Source organism: Danio aesculapii, chromosome 10, assembly GCF_903798145.1.
Source record: "Danio aesculapii chromosome 10, fDanAes4.1, whole genome shotgun sequence".
NCBI lineage: Eukaryota > Metazoa > Chordata > Actinopteri > Cypriniformes > Danionidae > Danio > Danio aesculapii.
In genome coordinates, this window is record NC_079444.1 from 38829418 (window position 1) to 38846107 (window position 16690).

At 35.7% G+C, this 16690-nt stretch overlaps 1 protein-coding gene across 2 annotated transcripts in view; it reads right to left on the bottom strand.

Moving 5' to 3' along the window:
* slc37a4b (solute carrier family 37 member 4b) overlaps positions 1-16677 on the bottom strand; it is a 20867-nt gene extending 4190 nt beyond the window's left edge. The window contains exons 1-8 of one of the 2 annotated variants that reach the window (XM_056466641.1): positions 16601-16677; positions 15447-15839; positions 13866-14098; positions 10535-10787; positions 4931-5086; positions 4625-4710; positions 2791-2904; positions 2334-2399 (exon numbers count right to left, since the gene is read on the bottom strand). In XM_056466641.1, coding sequence (XP_056322616.1) covers positions 2334-2399; positions 2791-2904; positions 4625-4710; positions 4931-5086; positions 10535-10787; positions 13866-14098; positions 15447-15594 — 1056 coding nt within the window. In that variant the 5' untranslated portion in view covers positions 15595-15839; positions 16601-16677. Of the gene's footprint in view, positions 1-2333; positions 2400-2790; positions 2905-4624; positions 4711-4930; positions 5087-10534; positions 10788-13865; positions 14099-15446; positions 16052-16600 lie in introns of those variants that run through there. The other variant, XM_056466640.1, reaches the window with a different exon arrangement.
* Positions 16678-16690: the final 13 nt, after the last annotated feature.

The following is a 16690-nucleotide window of genomic DNA, read 5'->3' on the forward strand; positions in this document are numbered from 1 at the left end:
TTTACGAATAAGAATTAAATTACACTAACTTACATATTGTAGTATCATTAATAACTATCATGAAATAAGAGTAATTACCGTAGTATACTTTAGCCTTTACTACAGTAAAATTGTCATTCTTGCCATCATATGGATTTACCTTCATCGGCTAGACACCAGCCTCACAGCTCGGTGAATGTTGGTGCTGTCACTTATTGATCTGCGATCAGTAAATGTAGCTTGTGTGGACGCTACTGCGCTACTTCACAAAAAAAATTGCTTCGCTACGGAAAAGCTATTGCATTTATAAAGTAGCGACGCTACCGCCATGCTACTGAGAAATGTAGTTAAGCTAATAGCGACGCTACGACCCAACACTGCACTGCGTGTGTGTTTATATATATATATATTTATATGTGTGTGTGTGTGTGTGTGTGTGTGTGTGTGTAAAATGTATGTTGACATTAGATTTTCTATGTGGATTGCTGTAACAAAGTAATGCTTTATGACTCTGATGAGTATCCTGGATGCAAATGAATAAATAGATGTTGCTCAGTAATATCTATCAAAAATCAGTCACCAGACATGGAAACTAGACATTTTAAGCTTTCAAATGATATTTAGTTCGTCATGATTGCTTTGATTAGACAACAATATTATGGTTTTAAGATTTAACCATAAATGGACAGACAGGTTGTAGGGTGACAGTAAATGATTTAATAACCTATTACTCTTCCTACGTAACAAAAAACTGTGGTAAAATATTTATTTTAAGTCTTTAATTTATTTAAGTCTTGGACATTTCCAACGATATATAGTTTGTCATGATTGGATTAGGATTTATTTGCAAAAAAGTGATGTAAATCTAACTGGACAGATGGTTAAGGGGTTAAAGCTACAAAAAGTCCCACAGTCAAGAGGAGTGGGTGATTTTGTGCTTGTTTTTGTCTGTTGTTTGATTAATGATTAGCGCAGTCGGCAGCAGGAATATAGTGCGTTGTCCCTTTAAGAGCCACACGGGTCCAATTTAATGTTACTGTTATGAACCGCACAGTTTTGCTTGTATGTTCTTTCTGTCTCTATCCGTCTAACTCTCTTTCTCTCTCTACTGGCCCTATCATTTTATAGGTACCGGCTACTACGAAGCACTATTGGCTGACAGGACTGCCAATCTAAATCAACCATGTGACGACGACTTCTCTCTCTCTGCCAATCACGCTTGTTGCAGAGCTCTTTAAATAGGAAGCGGCAACGGGAAGAGATCAGCTGCTGCTGCTTTTGTTGTTTTGGCTTGTTGTCTGTTTGGTGGTGTCCGTGTGTTTTGCAGCTGTTACGGATGTTGACTTTGAGTGAGATTTACTGATGTTGACTTTGAGTGAGATTTACTGATGTTGACTTTGAGTGAGATTTATTGATGTTGACTTTGAGTGAGATTTGTTTGAGAGTTCTGATGTGTGTTTTTACATCTCTAGCCTGCTAATGCTCCATTAAAAATCCTTCTGTGACTTATAACAAGGGAGATCCGGAACAACATAGTAAGTCACGTGACATACATACTTTGCACGCAGGATTATTGATGTATAGACACACTAGTTAGCGAAGTGCGCTAATTTTGTATTTCTATTTTTCAGATTAGTGTAAGTTCAGGGCGCTTTTGGCACTGAAGATTTTTCTTTTCATATTGTTTACTTATTTAGAGGTTTGGGGAAGAGTTTAAGGGAATATTTTTGTTATATTTATTTCTTTGATTTTTTTTTTTTTTTTTTTTTTTTTTGCTAGCGCAACTTCAGTTCCCTCTCCCGGGTTTATCTCGGTTCTTTTCAACTTCAACTTATTGTTTATAAATATGGTAAATACTGTGGGAGCAATAAATCTTTTGCGGTGCTAATTTGTTGTTGTGTCTTCTCTTGCCATTTTTCTCCAGTTTATGCTTTGGTCATCTTTATGTTACTCCTTTTAATTCCCTAGACATATTTTCATCAAGGATCGTAACCGTTACACATGCCTTTCCTTGAACAAATTTTATGTTAATTTATTTCATAGCAAATGAGGCTTTATGTGAATAATCACAAAGGGCTGCATTTTAGCATATTTGTGCTTTTGAAAACTTAAAAAAAAAATAGACTACATATAAATCAAGCATGTCTCGTCAATATTTTACTGATTTCTGTGTGAAATTTGGCTTTGCAGAGGAATAAAATGTGGATTGTTGTAAAGTGGGTGGATATATTTATGGCACAACAATCACTTAAGCTTAATAGTTTTTTCATAATTTGGCTAAAATCAATTTCGATATTTTATTTTGATTAATTGCAAAGCCCAAGTGTCAAAATCATTCCAAAGGATCTCAATACCTCTTTCTCCGAGACACCAGTGAGGACAGAAACTGGATGCAGAGCCAGAACCCAAAGCGGTGCTTCCTGAGGAAACACACAAAGCCATTTAATGAACACAACATGACACAAAATGTTTCCCATACAGATTCAACATCATGTTTCAACATACTGTTTACTGTTTTTATATTGCTGCATTGTTTTGCAGTAAGTAGCCAGATCCCCTGACACATGTGGTCTGCAATACTTGCAGTGCGTTTCTGTATTTGCACGTTTTGTGAGAATTTGCATGTGCATGTGTTTTGAAACTGATGAAGATGTTTTCTCAATTTGTTACTATTTTTTTAATTTGCATGTGTTTTCTGAACTTGTAGCACATTTGAGCTCTCTCAGCCATAAACTTGCAATTGTGAGATTTTTTTCTTCTTCTCCATTATTGTGACTGGATTGTTTTTAAGGTTATTTCCTAAAAGCTCACCTCTGGAGTTTCTGGTGTGATGGTAACCCGGAAGAGATACATGGAGACAGCCATGCCTGCCATCATCATCAGGAGCAGCCCATGACGAGGATTACCATAAACACCCAGCCCTTGCTGGAAAACAGATAGATGACAGAAGAACGTCACTCAAGTTAAGGTAATCCAGCAAGTAGGGAGGCACCAGAGTTTCAATTATTGGTGGAAAGCAATCATTTTAAATAATATAAAAACATAATTTAAATTGATTAATGATTATACATACATTTTATATTTATTATTATTTAAAACTTTTGCCAAAAAATATTAAAGGTTTTAACACAGACTAAAGTCATGTTTTTTGTTTATTATGATTGATTATTATAATTTATAATGATAAATAAATGCTTTACCTTAATATTTAATAATACTTGAAATAATTAATTAAATACTAATAATTAAAATAAATAATAACTGTGCTGTTTTAAAGAAATAGAACTTTTCAAGTTCACACTTTCAAAACTACTAATATTTTTGTAGAACTAGACATTTTGTGTTTATACAAACAAATAAACTTTTCACTGTGTGTTTGTAACAGCAACAATATTTTAAGTAAAATAAACAGAATTTAGTGTGAATATTTCATTTTTTTTCTTTTAAATATTTTGAAAATTAAAATTAGTAAAAAGAAATACTTGATGCAACTTGGGATCTATATGTACTGTTGGGTTCCTTTTCCCATGTTAATTGTGACAGCCACTGATATATATATATATGTATATGTATATGTATATGTATATGTGTATATATATATATATGTATGTATGTATGTATGTATGTATGTATGTATGTATGTATGTATGTATGTATGTATGTATGTATGTATGTATGTATGTATGTATGTATGTATGTATGTATGTATGTATGTATGTATGTATGTATGTATGTATGTATGTATGTATGTATGTATGTATGTGTATATATATATATGTATGTATGTATGTATGTATAAAATAAAATATGTATGTATAATAAAAAAATACATCAATTAAATACAAAAACATACATACATAAATATGCAACCCATCGCTGGGAGAAAATAAAAATAATTATATATATATATATATCTCCACCTTTTTTTAAATATTTCCCAAATGATGTGTAACAGGGGAAGGAAATTTTCACAGTATGTCTGATAATATTTTTTCTTCTGGAGAAAGTCTTATTTGTTTTATTTTGGCTAGAATAAAAAGCAGTTTTTAATTTTTTTTTAAAACCCTTTTAAGGTCAATATTATTAGCCCCTTTAAGCTATATATTTTTTCGATAGTCTACAGAACAAACTATCATTGTACAATAACTTGCCTAATTACCCTAACCTGCCTAGTTAACCTTATTAACCTAGTTAAGCCTTTAAATGTCACTTTAAGCTGTATAGAAGTGTCTTGAAAAATATCTAGTCAAATATTATTTACTGTCATCATGACAAAGATAAAATAAATCAGTTATTATGAATGAGTTATTAAAACTATTATGTTTAGAAATGTGTTGGAAAAAAAAACTTCTCTCTGTTAAACAGAAGTTGGGGAAAAAATAAACTGGGGGGCTAATAATTCAGGGTGGCTAATAATTCTGACTGTATATATAATAAAAAAAATAATAATTAAATTGTGCAGAGGGATTTTTTTCCAGTGGATTTGATTATTTGGGTGGCTTTTTTGGAGGTATTTTACCTAATGCACAATATAATTTCTGCCTCTGATCTGCACTGATCTCTCTGCAATCCCTTTAATCCTTAAAATGCTACTATAATCTGATATATTGTACATCTCAAATTATTATAATCTATTACAACCCACCCTAGCAACAGCCCTGTCAGACAGATAACCAGCTCCAATGCTGCCAAAAAACCCACCAACTTCCAGCGCACTCATGTACGAGCTGCCTGTAGAGAACACAACACAAACATGAGCATAATGGCATACAGTATAATGTGATGTAATGTATTTTTTATTTATTGACATGTCAGCAACCAAGGCTATTTTCATGGCAAGAACATTTCAATAATAAATATACAATAAAAAAAAATCAACGAACAAAATCACATAATAGTATAAATAGTATATAGAAAGCTGTAGGACAGAAACAGAAAGCAGCAGACTCACCCATCATGGCAGACTGGCCTTTCTCCTGCATGAGGAACAGCTGACCCCAGTCAGTGCAGGCAATCTTTACCCCAAACACAACCAGATATCCCGCAGACAGAACCCACAGATATGGAGACAGCAGGAAATCCTTCAGACTGCTTTCATCATTAGGGCCTGAAAAGGGGCGGAGACTGAGTTGATTGACAGGAGCAGTGGCCAATAACAACGCAGATATTTCAAACACAAACATAAAAACAAGAATAGTGTAGGTCAGGCATGTCCAAGCTCGGTCCTGGAGGGCCGGCGTCCTGCAAAGTTTAATTCCAACCCCAATCAGACACACCTGGGCTCGCTAATCAAGCACTTACTAGGCTTTCTAGAAACATCCGTGCAGGTGTGTTGAGGCAAGTTGGAGCTAAAATCTGCAGGACACCGGCCCTCCAGGACCGAGTTTGGACACCCCTGGTGTAGGTTATACCAAAGAGCTTAGAATGACCAAGAGGCGACACTCAATAGAACGTTTCATTGCAACAGCCCCGTGGTTCCGCCATTTTGGAGTGAAAGCGATCAGCCGTCCATTGGATCTTATTGCTGTCGCGATGGCAAGCAGCTACTTTGTTTTTTATTTATTAATTTAAAAAGCACATTAAAGCTGAGATACAACCTGAAAGACGACAATACAACACTTACTATCACAATCATCAGCGCTTTTAAAAGTTTATTTTACAGACTTATAATATGCTGTTGGTCTATTGGAATTTTTTATTCCAAAATGGCCGCCGCACCATCTAGTGGCTGTTTCCCAAATCGCACTTGAGTGTCGCCTCCTGGTGATTCTATGCTCTTTGGTTATACAGTAATGTTCGGGGTCTGTAAAATGTATAACATTTAAAAAAAAAAAAAAAAAAAAAGAAGTTTCTTATGTTCACCAATGCTGATTTATTTTGATGTGAAATATATAGTAAACAGTAATACTGTAAACAGAGGTGGGAGTCACACATGTGCAAGTCACAAGCAAGTCTCAAGACTCATAACCTTCAAGTCTCAAGCAAGTCAAGTCACTGCTTATTTCGTCACATCAAGTCAAGTCCTAGCTTGGTCTAGCAAGTCACTTTCAAGTCAATCAAATTATATATATATATATATATATACATATACACACACACACGCACGCACGCACGTACACACACACACACACACACACACAATTCAATTCAATAGTTGCTTTATTGGCATGACAAATGCTACAAATATATTGCCAAAGCAGTTGTAATGTTTACATAAAAAGTAAAATGAAAGTATACATGTATAATAAAAAAATAGTAAGAGTAAAAATATAGTTGTAGTAAAAAAAAAAAAGATATGCTAAGTTTATATATATATAAATTGTCATTTGAAATGACACTTTCATCACTAGTGAATCAGATGGCTTTCTGCTTAGGGGAATGTGTGTGCTTATTTCAAAGCCATTAAAATATCATACTATAAATTAAACAAGACCCTAAATCACAAAACCAATCTTAAAAGTGCACAGGTAAATTTTGGGGGGGAAATTATTGAATCAAAATGACTGTTTTTTATTTTATTACAAAAACATTATTCTATTAAAAGTAATGATTATCTTCCTCAAAAACATTTTGTACATTTCAATAAAGCCAATAAAAAAATATTTCGATCAGTAATATGCATTGCTAAAAATGAACTCTAAAGGCAATTTTGAACCTTTAGATTGCAGATATTATATATAGCCCACTTCACACATACGTTACAGACAGGTTTGGAGATCCATGATCTGAAATGGTTTCTTTTTTGCCTAATATAATTCTTTTTTTTGTAAAAATCATCAACTCGAGTCAGGATTTCAGTCCAATCTGAAAACCGATGATCTGTTAAAACTGCGTATGCGTGACTTAGAACCTTCAGGTTTTTTTGTTTTTAAATGCACAATATATAACAAACGGTTATGTATTTAACAAAAACATTTAACATTAAGTTAAAAACATTTACATTAAGTTATTTCGAGTCATTTAACTCAAGTCCAAGTCTCAAGTCATGACAGTCAAGTCCAAATCATGACAGTCAAGTCTCAAGTCCTAAATTTTGTGACTTAAGTCTGACTCGAGTCAAGTCATGTGAGTCCCCCATCTCTGCTGTGAAATATTGTCCTTGGCTCTATATCAAGAATGCCATGATATTGCAGCCCAAACTATCCCTAACTCTCCCAGATGTAGGATAGACAGTGAATCCGAAAACAATACATGTTTTACATTGTCCACAGCCCCAGATTTTCACTGCTAGCATCATTGAAACTGGCATTTGGCATTGGCACAAGTGACCAAATGTTTGGCTAAAGCAGCTTGGCCATGTATATTGACCCTGTAAAGCTCCTGATAAACAGTTTTGCTTTAACTCTGCAGGGAGTTGGGCAGCTGTGGTTTTGTTTTTTGGATACAGGTTAGCACCCGGACATCCCTTTCAGACAACTTCCTCTTGTATCCACAGTTACTCCTGTTGGATGTGTTTCATCCCTTTTGGAAGTATGCTAATGTTAGTGAGTCTTCATTCACTTGCTGTCTTGGGCACAGATGGGCCAGTGAGATGCACACCAACAAATGTCCTCTTTTGAACTGTGCTTTTGTCACCCATAATATTGTGTCCATTGTAATATTTTAAGCAAAACGAATTGCAATCAATGTACAATCAATGAAGATTGTCCACCAGGCTGGTCAAATTTAGGCATGAAACCTTACTTAGGAAACACTAAATTGGCCAGTGTTTCAGTTACATTGTCCAACTTTGATCTAACATTAACAATCTTTTTTCGATTCTGTTTTTTCTTGATCTTTAATCTGACCTACACCAGTGGTGTAGTAGTTAGTGCGTCGACACATGCACTCCGGTGCTCACGGCGACCCGAGTTAGATTCCTGCCTCGTGGTCCTATGCCGATCCTTCCCCTCTCTTTGCTTCCCACACTTTCCTGTCAATACTCTCTACTGTTCTATCAATTAAAGGTGAAAACCCTGAAAAAATAATAATAATAAAAAAAAAACAATAATATAAAAATGAAAGCTGCAAGCAAAAATGATGAAAGGGACCTCGCACACAGGCTCACCACCGCCCAGTGGCCAAAGGATGACAGAAGACAGTGGAAAATAATCATTTAAGCTGATAAATATAAAAACCTGACAAAATCACCTATTTATGTCCAACTTCTTTTTGTCAGCAGGTGTTGCTATGACTGTAACTGTGTATTGGCATGTTGATGTCTTCAGGTGAGGAATCTCATCGAACCTGTGAATTTTCAGAGTTATATAAACGTCCTCTCCTATTGCAAAACATCAAAGTTTGTGATGCCGTCACGGACATGCCCTTTGACGAAAACTCTAGATCTTCGCTATTTAACATTGCCAAAGCCTTTGGATGACATTACCCAATTTTGATAAAATCCCTAGGAGGAGTTTGTTAAAATACAACGCCTGGAAATGGCAAAAACTGCACTTTTTTGCAGAGGAAGCTACAAATATTCAACTTCCTGTTGGGTTTGAGATTTTGCTCCAAGAGACTTTTTTGTAGGTTTTGGCATGTTTGATGTGTGTGCCAATTTTTGTATCTGTGCATAAAAAGTAGCTTACGGGGCACTTTGTTGATTTTTTTTTTATAGGTGGCGCTGTTTGCTATATTTTGCCACGCCCACTTCTGAAACCCATACCAAAACGTAAACAAATAAGTCTGTACATTTTAATTAATGTATTAGCAAAATGGAACCTCATTTAAAGATTATCTTAGGAGTTTCTTACAATATTCAGAGCATATACAGGAATCAGAGAGTGAAACTCAATACCTATTAAGACCTTTTTTAAGACTACATTTTAAGACCTTATAACCACTTTAGATTTTAACCGGAAACACTGGTGAGATTTTAACTTACAGTATATTTACTAAATATTAATGTATAACTAATCCAAAACTAAAACAGTATTTATATACCGAATGAAAATCTATTAAATCTAGCTAATTCAGCAGGTTGGCACATATAGAACTGCAGAAATAATGGTGTTACTGCAGTAAACAAAGCAGCATGATGTCAAATCTAGTAGGATTTCATAAACGACACACAGCATCCTGATATCCCCAGATTTATTTCAGACAAACTTTAGCAAACAACTATACTGTATATTGCATAATCTAAAATTCTATATATTTTAACACCTTCCAAAATAGCATTCAAGACTATTTAAAATGTTTTAGGGGTCATAAATTTATCTACATTAGTGATGCCTGTCATCGTTGTAAGCAGTCTCCTGCCAATCATCTCCATATGTTCTGGAGTTGCCCCCAATTGAAAAATTTCTGGTCCAGTATTTTTGACACGCTTAATAAATCTATTAACATAAATCTAGACCCTAACCCCTTGACAGCCCTTTTTGGTATTTCAGAGAGAGTTGACTTGACTGTTGCATCTCGCCAAGTTATTGCTTTTTCTACTCTTTTAGCTAGACGAGCCATTCTTATCAAATGGAAACAGGTTATTTCTCCATCACATGACATGTGGATCCGAGAAATCTTTAGTTACATAAAACTTGAGAAATTAAGATGTTTACTCGCAGGATCTCTCAAATCTTTTTTACAAGACCTGGAACCCTGTTTTAGACTATATCAAAGGCTTACCCTGCTCAGTTGATATCAGATCTAATACACAGTAAATAATTGGAAAGAGAAAATATTGACTCCTTAATGTGAACTTTTTTCCGATTTTATTTATTTTTATTTTATTTTATTTATTAAATTTATTATTATTTTTTTTTGCTCTTATCGTATACTTGCTCATTTATCATTAATATTTTTTTAAAAGAATTTCCTTTATTTTTAATTTATTATCATTATGTTTTTTTTCTTTTAGAGGATATGTTTGTTTATAATTCATAAATTAAATTTATTTTATTTTGAGGGGATAGTGGGGAAAATAAGAAAAATAAGACAAACTGTAATTTTTCCTATGTTGTATTGTATACAGTGATGTATTGTCTTGTTAAACACCAATAAAAAATAAATAAATAAAAAAAAAAAAAATGTTTAAAATGCATGCAATTGTTATTTAAAGCAAAAAGAATGATGTATTTCATTGTTTTATGCAGTTTTATCACTTTGTGATTTTGGCCTGGAAAACTCATATTACAGCCTGAGGAGCAAGAATACAGCTTCAGAGGTCAAATTCAAGAAATGTTCTGTCACCCTCAATAAAACTTGCTTGTCACTTGAAAAAAAAAAAAAATAAAAATAAAATTATCTACATTGATTTATCAACTTTTAATACTTTTAAGACTCCACGAACACACTGATATTACCTTAACGTTGGTTTGTAGCCCACAGTCTGTTTACTGCATCTTGTTATTCATCTATTCATTATTTCCAAACAACCGTTTTAAACATTTGGGAATACCACCTACATACACACTGAAGTAATAGTTCTGTAATGTAGATTTGCACCAAGTGTTTAGGATTGAACTCTGTGTTACATCTGTGGCTGTGTATATTGTGTATAATAAAAATCAATAAAAAGCACTGAACAATACACACAGACAGGAAATATAAATAAATAGACCTTTCACTGGCTTCTTACCTCCCTTCTTCCCCTTGCCCTTTTTAGCACCAGGCTGAATGCTGGGCAGCCCGACGTCACTGGGTTCGTTTTTGACCATCAGAAGGCAAACAACAGCGACGGCCATGCAGATCAGCCCAGACACAGACATGATGACCCTCCAGTCATAATACTGGACCAGCACTGTAGTGATGATGGGGCCTACACTACCTGCCAGATTCATACTGCAGCACAGGATGGCCCACCACGTCCCAAACTGAGACGGTTCAAACCACTGATGGGGAAAAATAAGCAGGTGTAAGGTAGAGCTGCACAATATAATGTTTCGGCATCGATTTCACAATGTACGCAGCCGCAATAGTCACATCGATGAAATTGATGAATCAGTATTATAATTGATAAGGGCCCACATTTGAAAACACTCATGATTTGTGGAGTCACTGCAACTTTTAAATCATAAATCAACTTTTAAACCAAATTATTATTATTATTTATAATAATAAATAAATATTTGACTTAAATACTTAATAATACTTAATTAAATTCTTAATAACTGTACAGTGTTAAAGTTTTTTCAGTTCACAATTTAAAACTAAACTACTGTAAACTACTGTAATATTTGACATTTCTTATTTATATGAATACATTTTTTTTTTCAGAGTTTGTGACAGTAACAGTATTTGGTTTTTAATTAAACAAAATTAGAAGTTTTTTAGAATATTCTGAGACTCTTCTAAATATTTTGAGAATGAAAATTGGTCACAAGAAATTATGCAGAAATAAATCATAATTGTATAAAATATATATAAAATAAAACACTTATTGCAACGTTTAATAATAATAATAATAATAATTAATAATTCTTTACAATTATATTCTAGACACTCAAAGCGCTTTTACACATTGGGGGGGAATCTCCTCATCCACCACCAGTGTGCAGCATCCACCTGGATGAAGCGAAGGCAGTCATATTGCTCTAGACCACAGACCAGCTGATTGGTGGAGAGGAGACAGAGTGATGAAGCCAATTATGATATGGGGATGGTTAGGAGGCCATGATGGACAGAGGCCAGAGGGCAAATTTGGCCAGTATGCTGGGGTTAAACTCCCACTCTTTTTCGAAGGACATCCTAAGATTTTTAACGACCACAGAGAGTCAGGACCTCAGTTTAATGTCTCATCCGAAAGACGGCACTCACTGAGCAGAATAGAGACCCCATCAATATACTGGGGCGTTAGGACCCACACAGACTGCAGGTTAAGCACCCCCTGCTGGCCACACTAACACCACTTCCGGCAGCAACCTAGCTTTCCCATGTGGTCTTCCATCAAGGTATTGACCAGGCACAGCCCTGCTTAGCTTCAGTGGGTGACCATGTGAGAGTTGCAGAGAGTTAGCTCAAAAGTTACCACAAATGTGTTTTATCATTTAAGTCAGATTAAAGTATTCAGGAATAAGAACGTTTTTACGTACTTTTTAAATACTTTAATATCTGAATATTGCTAGAAACTGAAGTGAAGACTGTTCTTTTTTTCTCTCTCGTGACATCCAATTAAAACGGCCCTAAAAAAAACGTACGGTGGTTCGTGATTTCATCCATTGGGAACCGACTGAATTGTTTGAAGATAGGCGTTGCTAACAAAATAAAGGAAAATTGACGAACAGACCAAAAATCAGAAAAAAACAAGATGCTGTGATAACCCTGCCCAAAAGTACTCCATGTGACCAGAAATGAAGAAAAGCCATTTCGAAGGGAGGGGAAACGATAAAATATTGTGAGGGGAAATTAATTTTTACAAAAAAAGGAAGTGCACAGATACAGTTGAAGTCAGAATTATGAGCCCTCCTAAATTATTAGCCCCCTGTATATTTTTCCCCAATTTCTGTTTAACAGAAAGCAGATTTTTCAACACATTTCTATTCATATAATAGTTTTAATAACTCATTTCTAATAACTGATTTATTTTATCTTTGCCATGATGACAGCACATAATGTTGTACTAGATATTTTTCAAGATACTAGTATTCAGCTTAACGTGACATTTTAGGGCTTAAGTAGGTTAATTATATTAATTAGGCAGGTTAGGGTAATTAGACAAGTAATTGTATAATGATGGTTTGTTCTGGAGACTATCGAAAAAAAATTATTCCTTAAGGGGGCTAATAATTTTGACCTTAAAATGAAAAAACAAAACAAAAAAAAAAACTACTTTTATTGTAGTCGAAATAAAACATTCAACAAAACTTTCTCCAGAAGAAAAAATATGATAGGAAATGTGAAAAATTCCTTGCTCTTTTAAACATCATTTGGGAAATATTTCATTCATTCATTTTCTTTCGGCTTAGGCAAGGCAAGTTTATTTATATAGCACATTTCATACACAGTGGCAATTCAAAGTGCTTTACATAAACAGGAATAAAAGAAATGTATAAGAGAAATAAAAACAAATAATAAAAATGGGAAAAATATAAATAAATAGGCATAAAAACAGATAAAATGTGTTATAAGAGAAAAACATAACAGTGCTCATTCAGTAAAGGCACAGCTAAACAGATGTGTTTTCAGTCTTGATTTAAATGTGCCTAATGTTGGAGCACATCTGATCATTTCTGGAAGCTGACTAGTCCCTTTATTCATCAGGGGCCTCCACAGCGGTATGAACCGCCTTGTCCAGCATATGTTTTACACAGAGGATGCCCTTCCAGCTGCAACCCAGTACTGGGAAACACCCACACACACACACACATACCTTATGGCCAATTTAGTTTCTTCAATTGACCTGTACAGCATGTCTTTGGACTTGTGGGGGAAACCAAAGCACTCAAAGGAGACCCACACCAACACGGGGAGAACACGCAAACTCCACACAGAAATACCAACTGACCCAGCTGGACCTCAAACCAGCGACCTTCTTGCTGTGAGGCGACAGTGCTAACCACTGAGCCACCGTGTCGCCTTGAGAAATACTTAAGAGAAAAAAAATTCAGAAGAGGGCTTATAATTTTGGCTTCTACTGTATCTAGTTTAGAACAAGCACTACTATATACATAAAAATAAGAAGAGCAACTTTTATTTCATGAAGACTTTAAAGAAAACTCAACGAAAAGTACTTCACTGCCAGCTAATAAGTGCTTCCAGGTTCGTTTGGCACAGTTATCTGCTATTGGATGCTTTAATTAGATTTAAGCGTATCGTAACTCTCTCAGCTTGACTCCACAAGAATGCGATCAGCTGTTGCGTCTACAGACTCTCATCCATCAACATGAGAGTTAAAATTCCCATCTATTCCTGTCACGCTGCCAACACTAGAAGACAGGTGCATACTGATGGATTTAAAGGCAACGACTTACCTTGCGGAGCACCTTTCCACAGGGTGGCCAGCCGAAGCCCTGACCGAATCCATTCACGAACCAAAGCACGGTGAACAGCATGACCGTGGAGGAGCAGGAGAAGGCAATGTTTATGGAACCAACAATGAAGAGGCCGATGGAGAAGAGCCAGCGAGCGCTGATCTGGTCTGAAAGCACTCCGCTGATGAACTTACTGATAGCGTAGGCCAGAGTTTGACTGCTGGTGATCAGCCCTGGAACACAGGGCAAAATTAGACTGAAAAAACTAGGCTGGTTGTACCTTTTGCACATAGACCCTTTTCACAAGACTGTTATTATGCATTTAATGGTCATCAGCATCTTTAATCCCTGAAAGATTTTAATATTTTCATTCTTAAAAAACTGAATATACAATGGCTGCAATAGAGACCATCACTCACGCGAGTTGCGCTAATAACCTGTATAAACAGAGGTTGCACTGCATCTGTATATATTTTATTTAGCTGTTGTGACGCAGCACAGCAATCGCTCATGCCACCTCACGTGTTGTGGCACTGCTGATGTATAATATAAGGGTGCGCACGTGCCTCTGCTTGTAAACACACAAACAAACACTTACGATCGGTTCATGAGATCGACCAGATTGGTGAGTACCGATTAAATCATGAAATGTAATTATCGGCCAATATCGACCTCCGGCCAATCGATCGGAGCATCCCTAATATGGTGGGCCGTTATCGCTGTTAATCTATTCTCAAAGTTGGGTTGGGAGCTGGGTCTATTCTACACAAGCTATGATGACTTTCACCTTGATATTTTAGCCGGATGTATACCTGACCGGTGAGCCATCTGAAAAAAAGTGCACTTCTAAATCAAATCAGCAGGATGCCTGACTTTAACTGCAGTTCGGCATTCATTCATTCATTCATTCATGCCCCCGTGACAAACTGGGGTATTAGACACAAATAAGGATTAAGGACTGGTGAGAGTGCCAAATGAACGCATAACGCATGACAAATGGAAAGAAAAAAACGTCCATATTTCGCGATGTGTGTGTGTGTGTGTGTGTGGTCCTTTTCTGAAAGCCGCGTGTGTGGATCTTGTCGGAAAATATGGCGTAAGTCCTACATGACGGTAATAGTTTAATTGCAGTGTTTACTTCAATAATGCCACTAATATATGCATACTCCACGTCTTAAATCCACTTCTGTTTAGTTCAGTTATGGCTTCAGTCAGATTAAGGTGATCAAAAATCGCTGTCTTGAGCTTATGTAGGCCTACAGTTCAAAATTTATGTTTAACTGAATAAACAGTTAGTAAACACAAGTACATCTTATTGAACATAATTTATTTACATCACCAATTATCACAGTAGAGCAGTTTCTCAAGCAGTTTGTGATGCATTTTGGAAACAGGAGATGAGCCCCAGGTCTAATGCGACACCTGGCTTGAGAAGCCCGTTCTCAAAGACTTATTATTTGGGTAGCACACATATTCTGAATGCCTTCGGCAGAATTCAAATGAGCCATTTTAATCTAGATTAATATAGATTATAAAATTTATCTATGCCCACCTATACTATATATATATATTTATACTTACCAAGCTCTTCTTTATCCAGCTCAATCTCCTCCATCACTGATGGCATCAGAAAGGAAAAAGTCTTTCGGTTGAAGTAGTAAAGCATGTATCCCACAAACATGGAGATGAATATAACAGTGCGATAATATCCGTAACCTGCTGCTCCCATGATTGCAGATGTGAGATTATAAAATAATAATTAATAAAAGCAAAAAATGTCAAAATAAATAAATAAATTGGTTGGGAAAACGGAGCACTTAAAAAAAATTTCAGATCTGATAACCTAGATTACGACACTTTCCAAAACTGATCCAAAGGTCAAAATCATTTCATTCGCCTTCTGTTTTCAGCTCCTCTCCTGGTTCCTCAGAGTTGAATGGAGGATTTCTTCAGCCGGCATTCACAGTGATGTCCCTGAAAAAAACATCTGAGTCAGTTTACATCTCTATACAAGAATCTGAGATATGGGCCTGCACTCAAAAAATGCATCTGAGCAAAAACAATGGGCAAAAAACTATTAAATGGGCCTCTGCACCATTTAAATAGACTTTCGTAACCAAAACAAATCACTTCAGACTGGAACAGAGGAGGCTTTCATCAAGAGATTTCAACACTGCACAGACAGACCTCATGTAGAGTAAATGTTAAAGGGTGTTGCTTCTTAAGTGGCCATAGTGCATGTGAGGGGGGTTGAGGGGTGATATGTATTTGAAACATGATGCAGGTGTCAAGGGAACATCTCTAGCAAGAACAGCGGATAAAAATAACATGATAAGTGCATGCAGGTGGAAACATGCGCTCTCAATATAACTATTAATTGATTAAAATCGCATAAAAACAAAGCTGGATGAATAAAAGCGGTGTTTTGTCGCTTTTATGGCGCCTAATCGTCTTTGACCACGCGAACGCGCATTAGTACCAGCACGCGCATATAACGAAATAGCATAAAAAAGCGCCGTGACGTCACTGCATCAAAACAGCGAATGCAGAAACAAAACTGAATCTGATTGTGACCTCTACATTAAGCGTCCTCAGTAGCACAATGCAGACTAAACGTACTGCTTATGGCATCCTGAGATACATATATATTAGTAATTCTCAACATATCTTTGATTTATATAGTTTAATGTTACTTTAAAGTTTGATAAATAGAAGGATAAGGGAATAAAATGTACCTCCGACAGTCCGGGATCACGTTCAGAATTCACGCCGCTGCAGGAGCTCCTTCTGTAATCTCTGTTCCTATTGGCTGTCAAGGCTGTCAA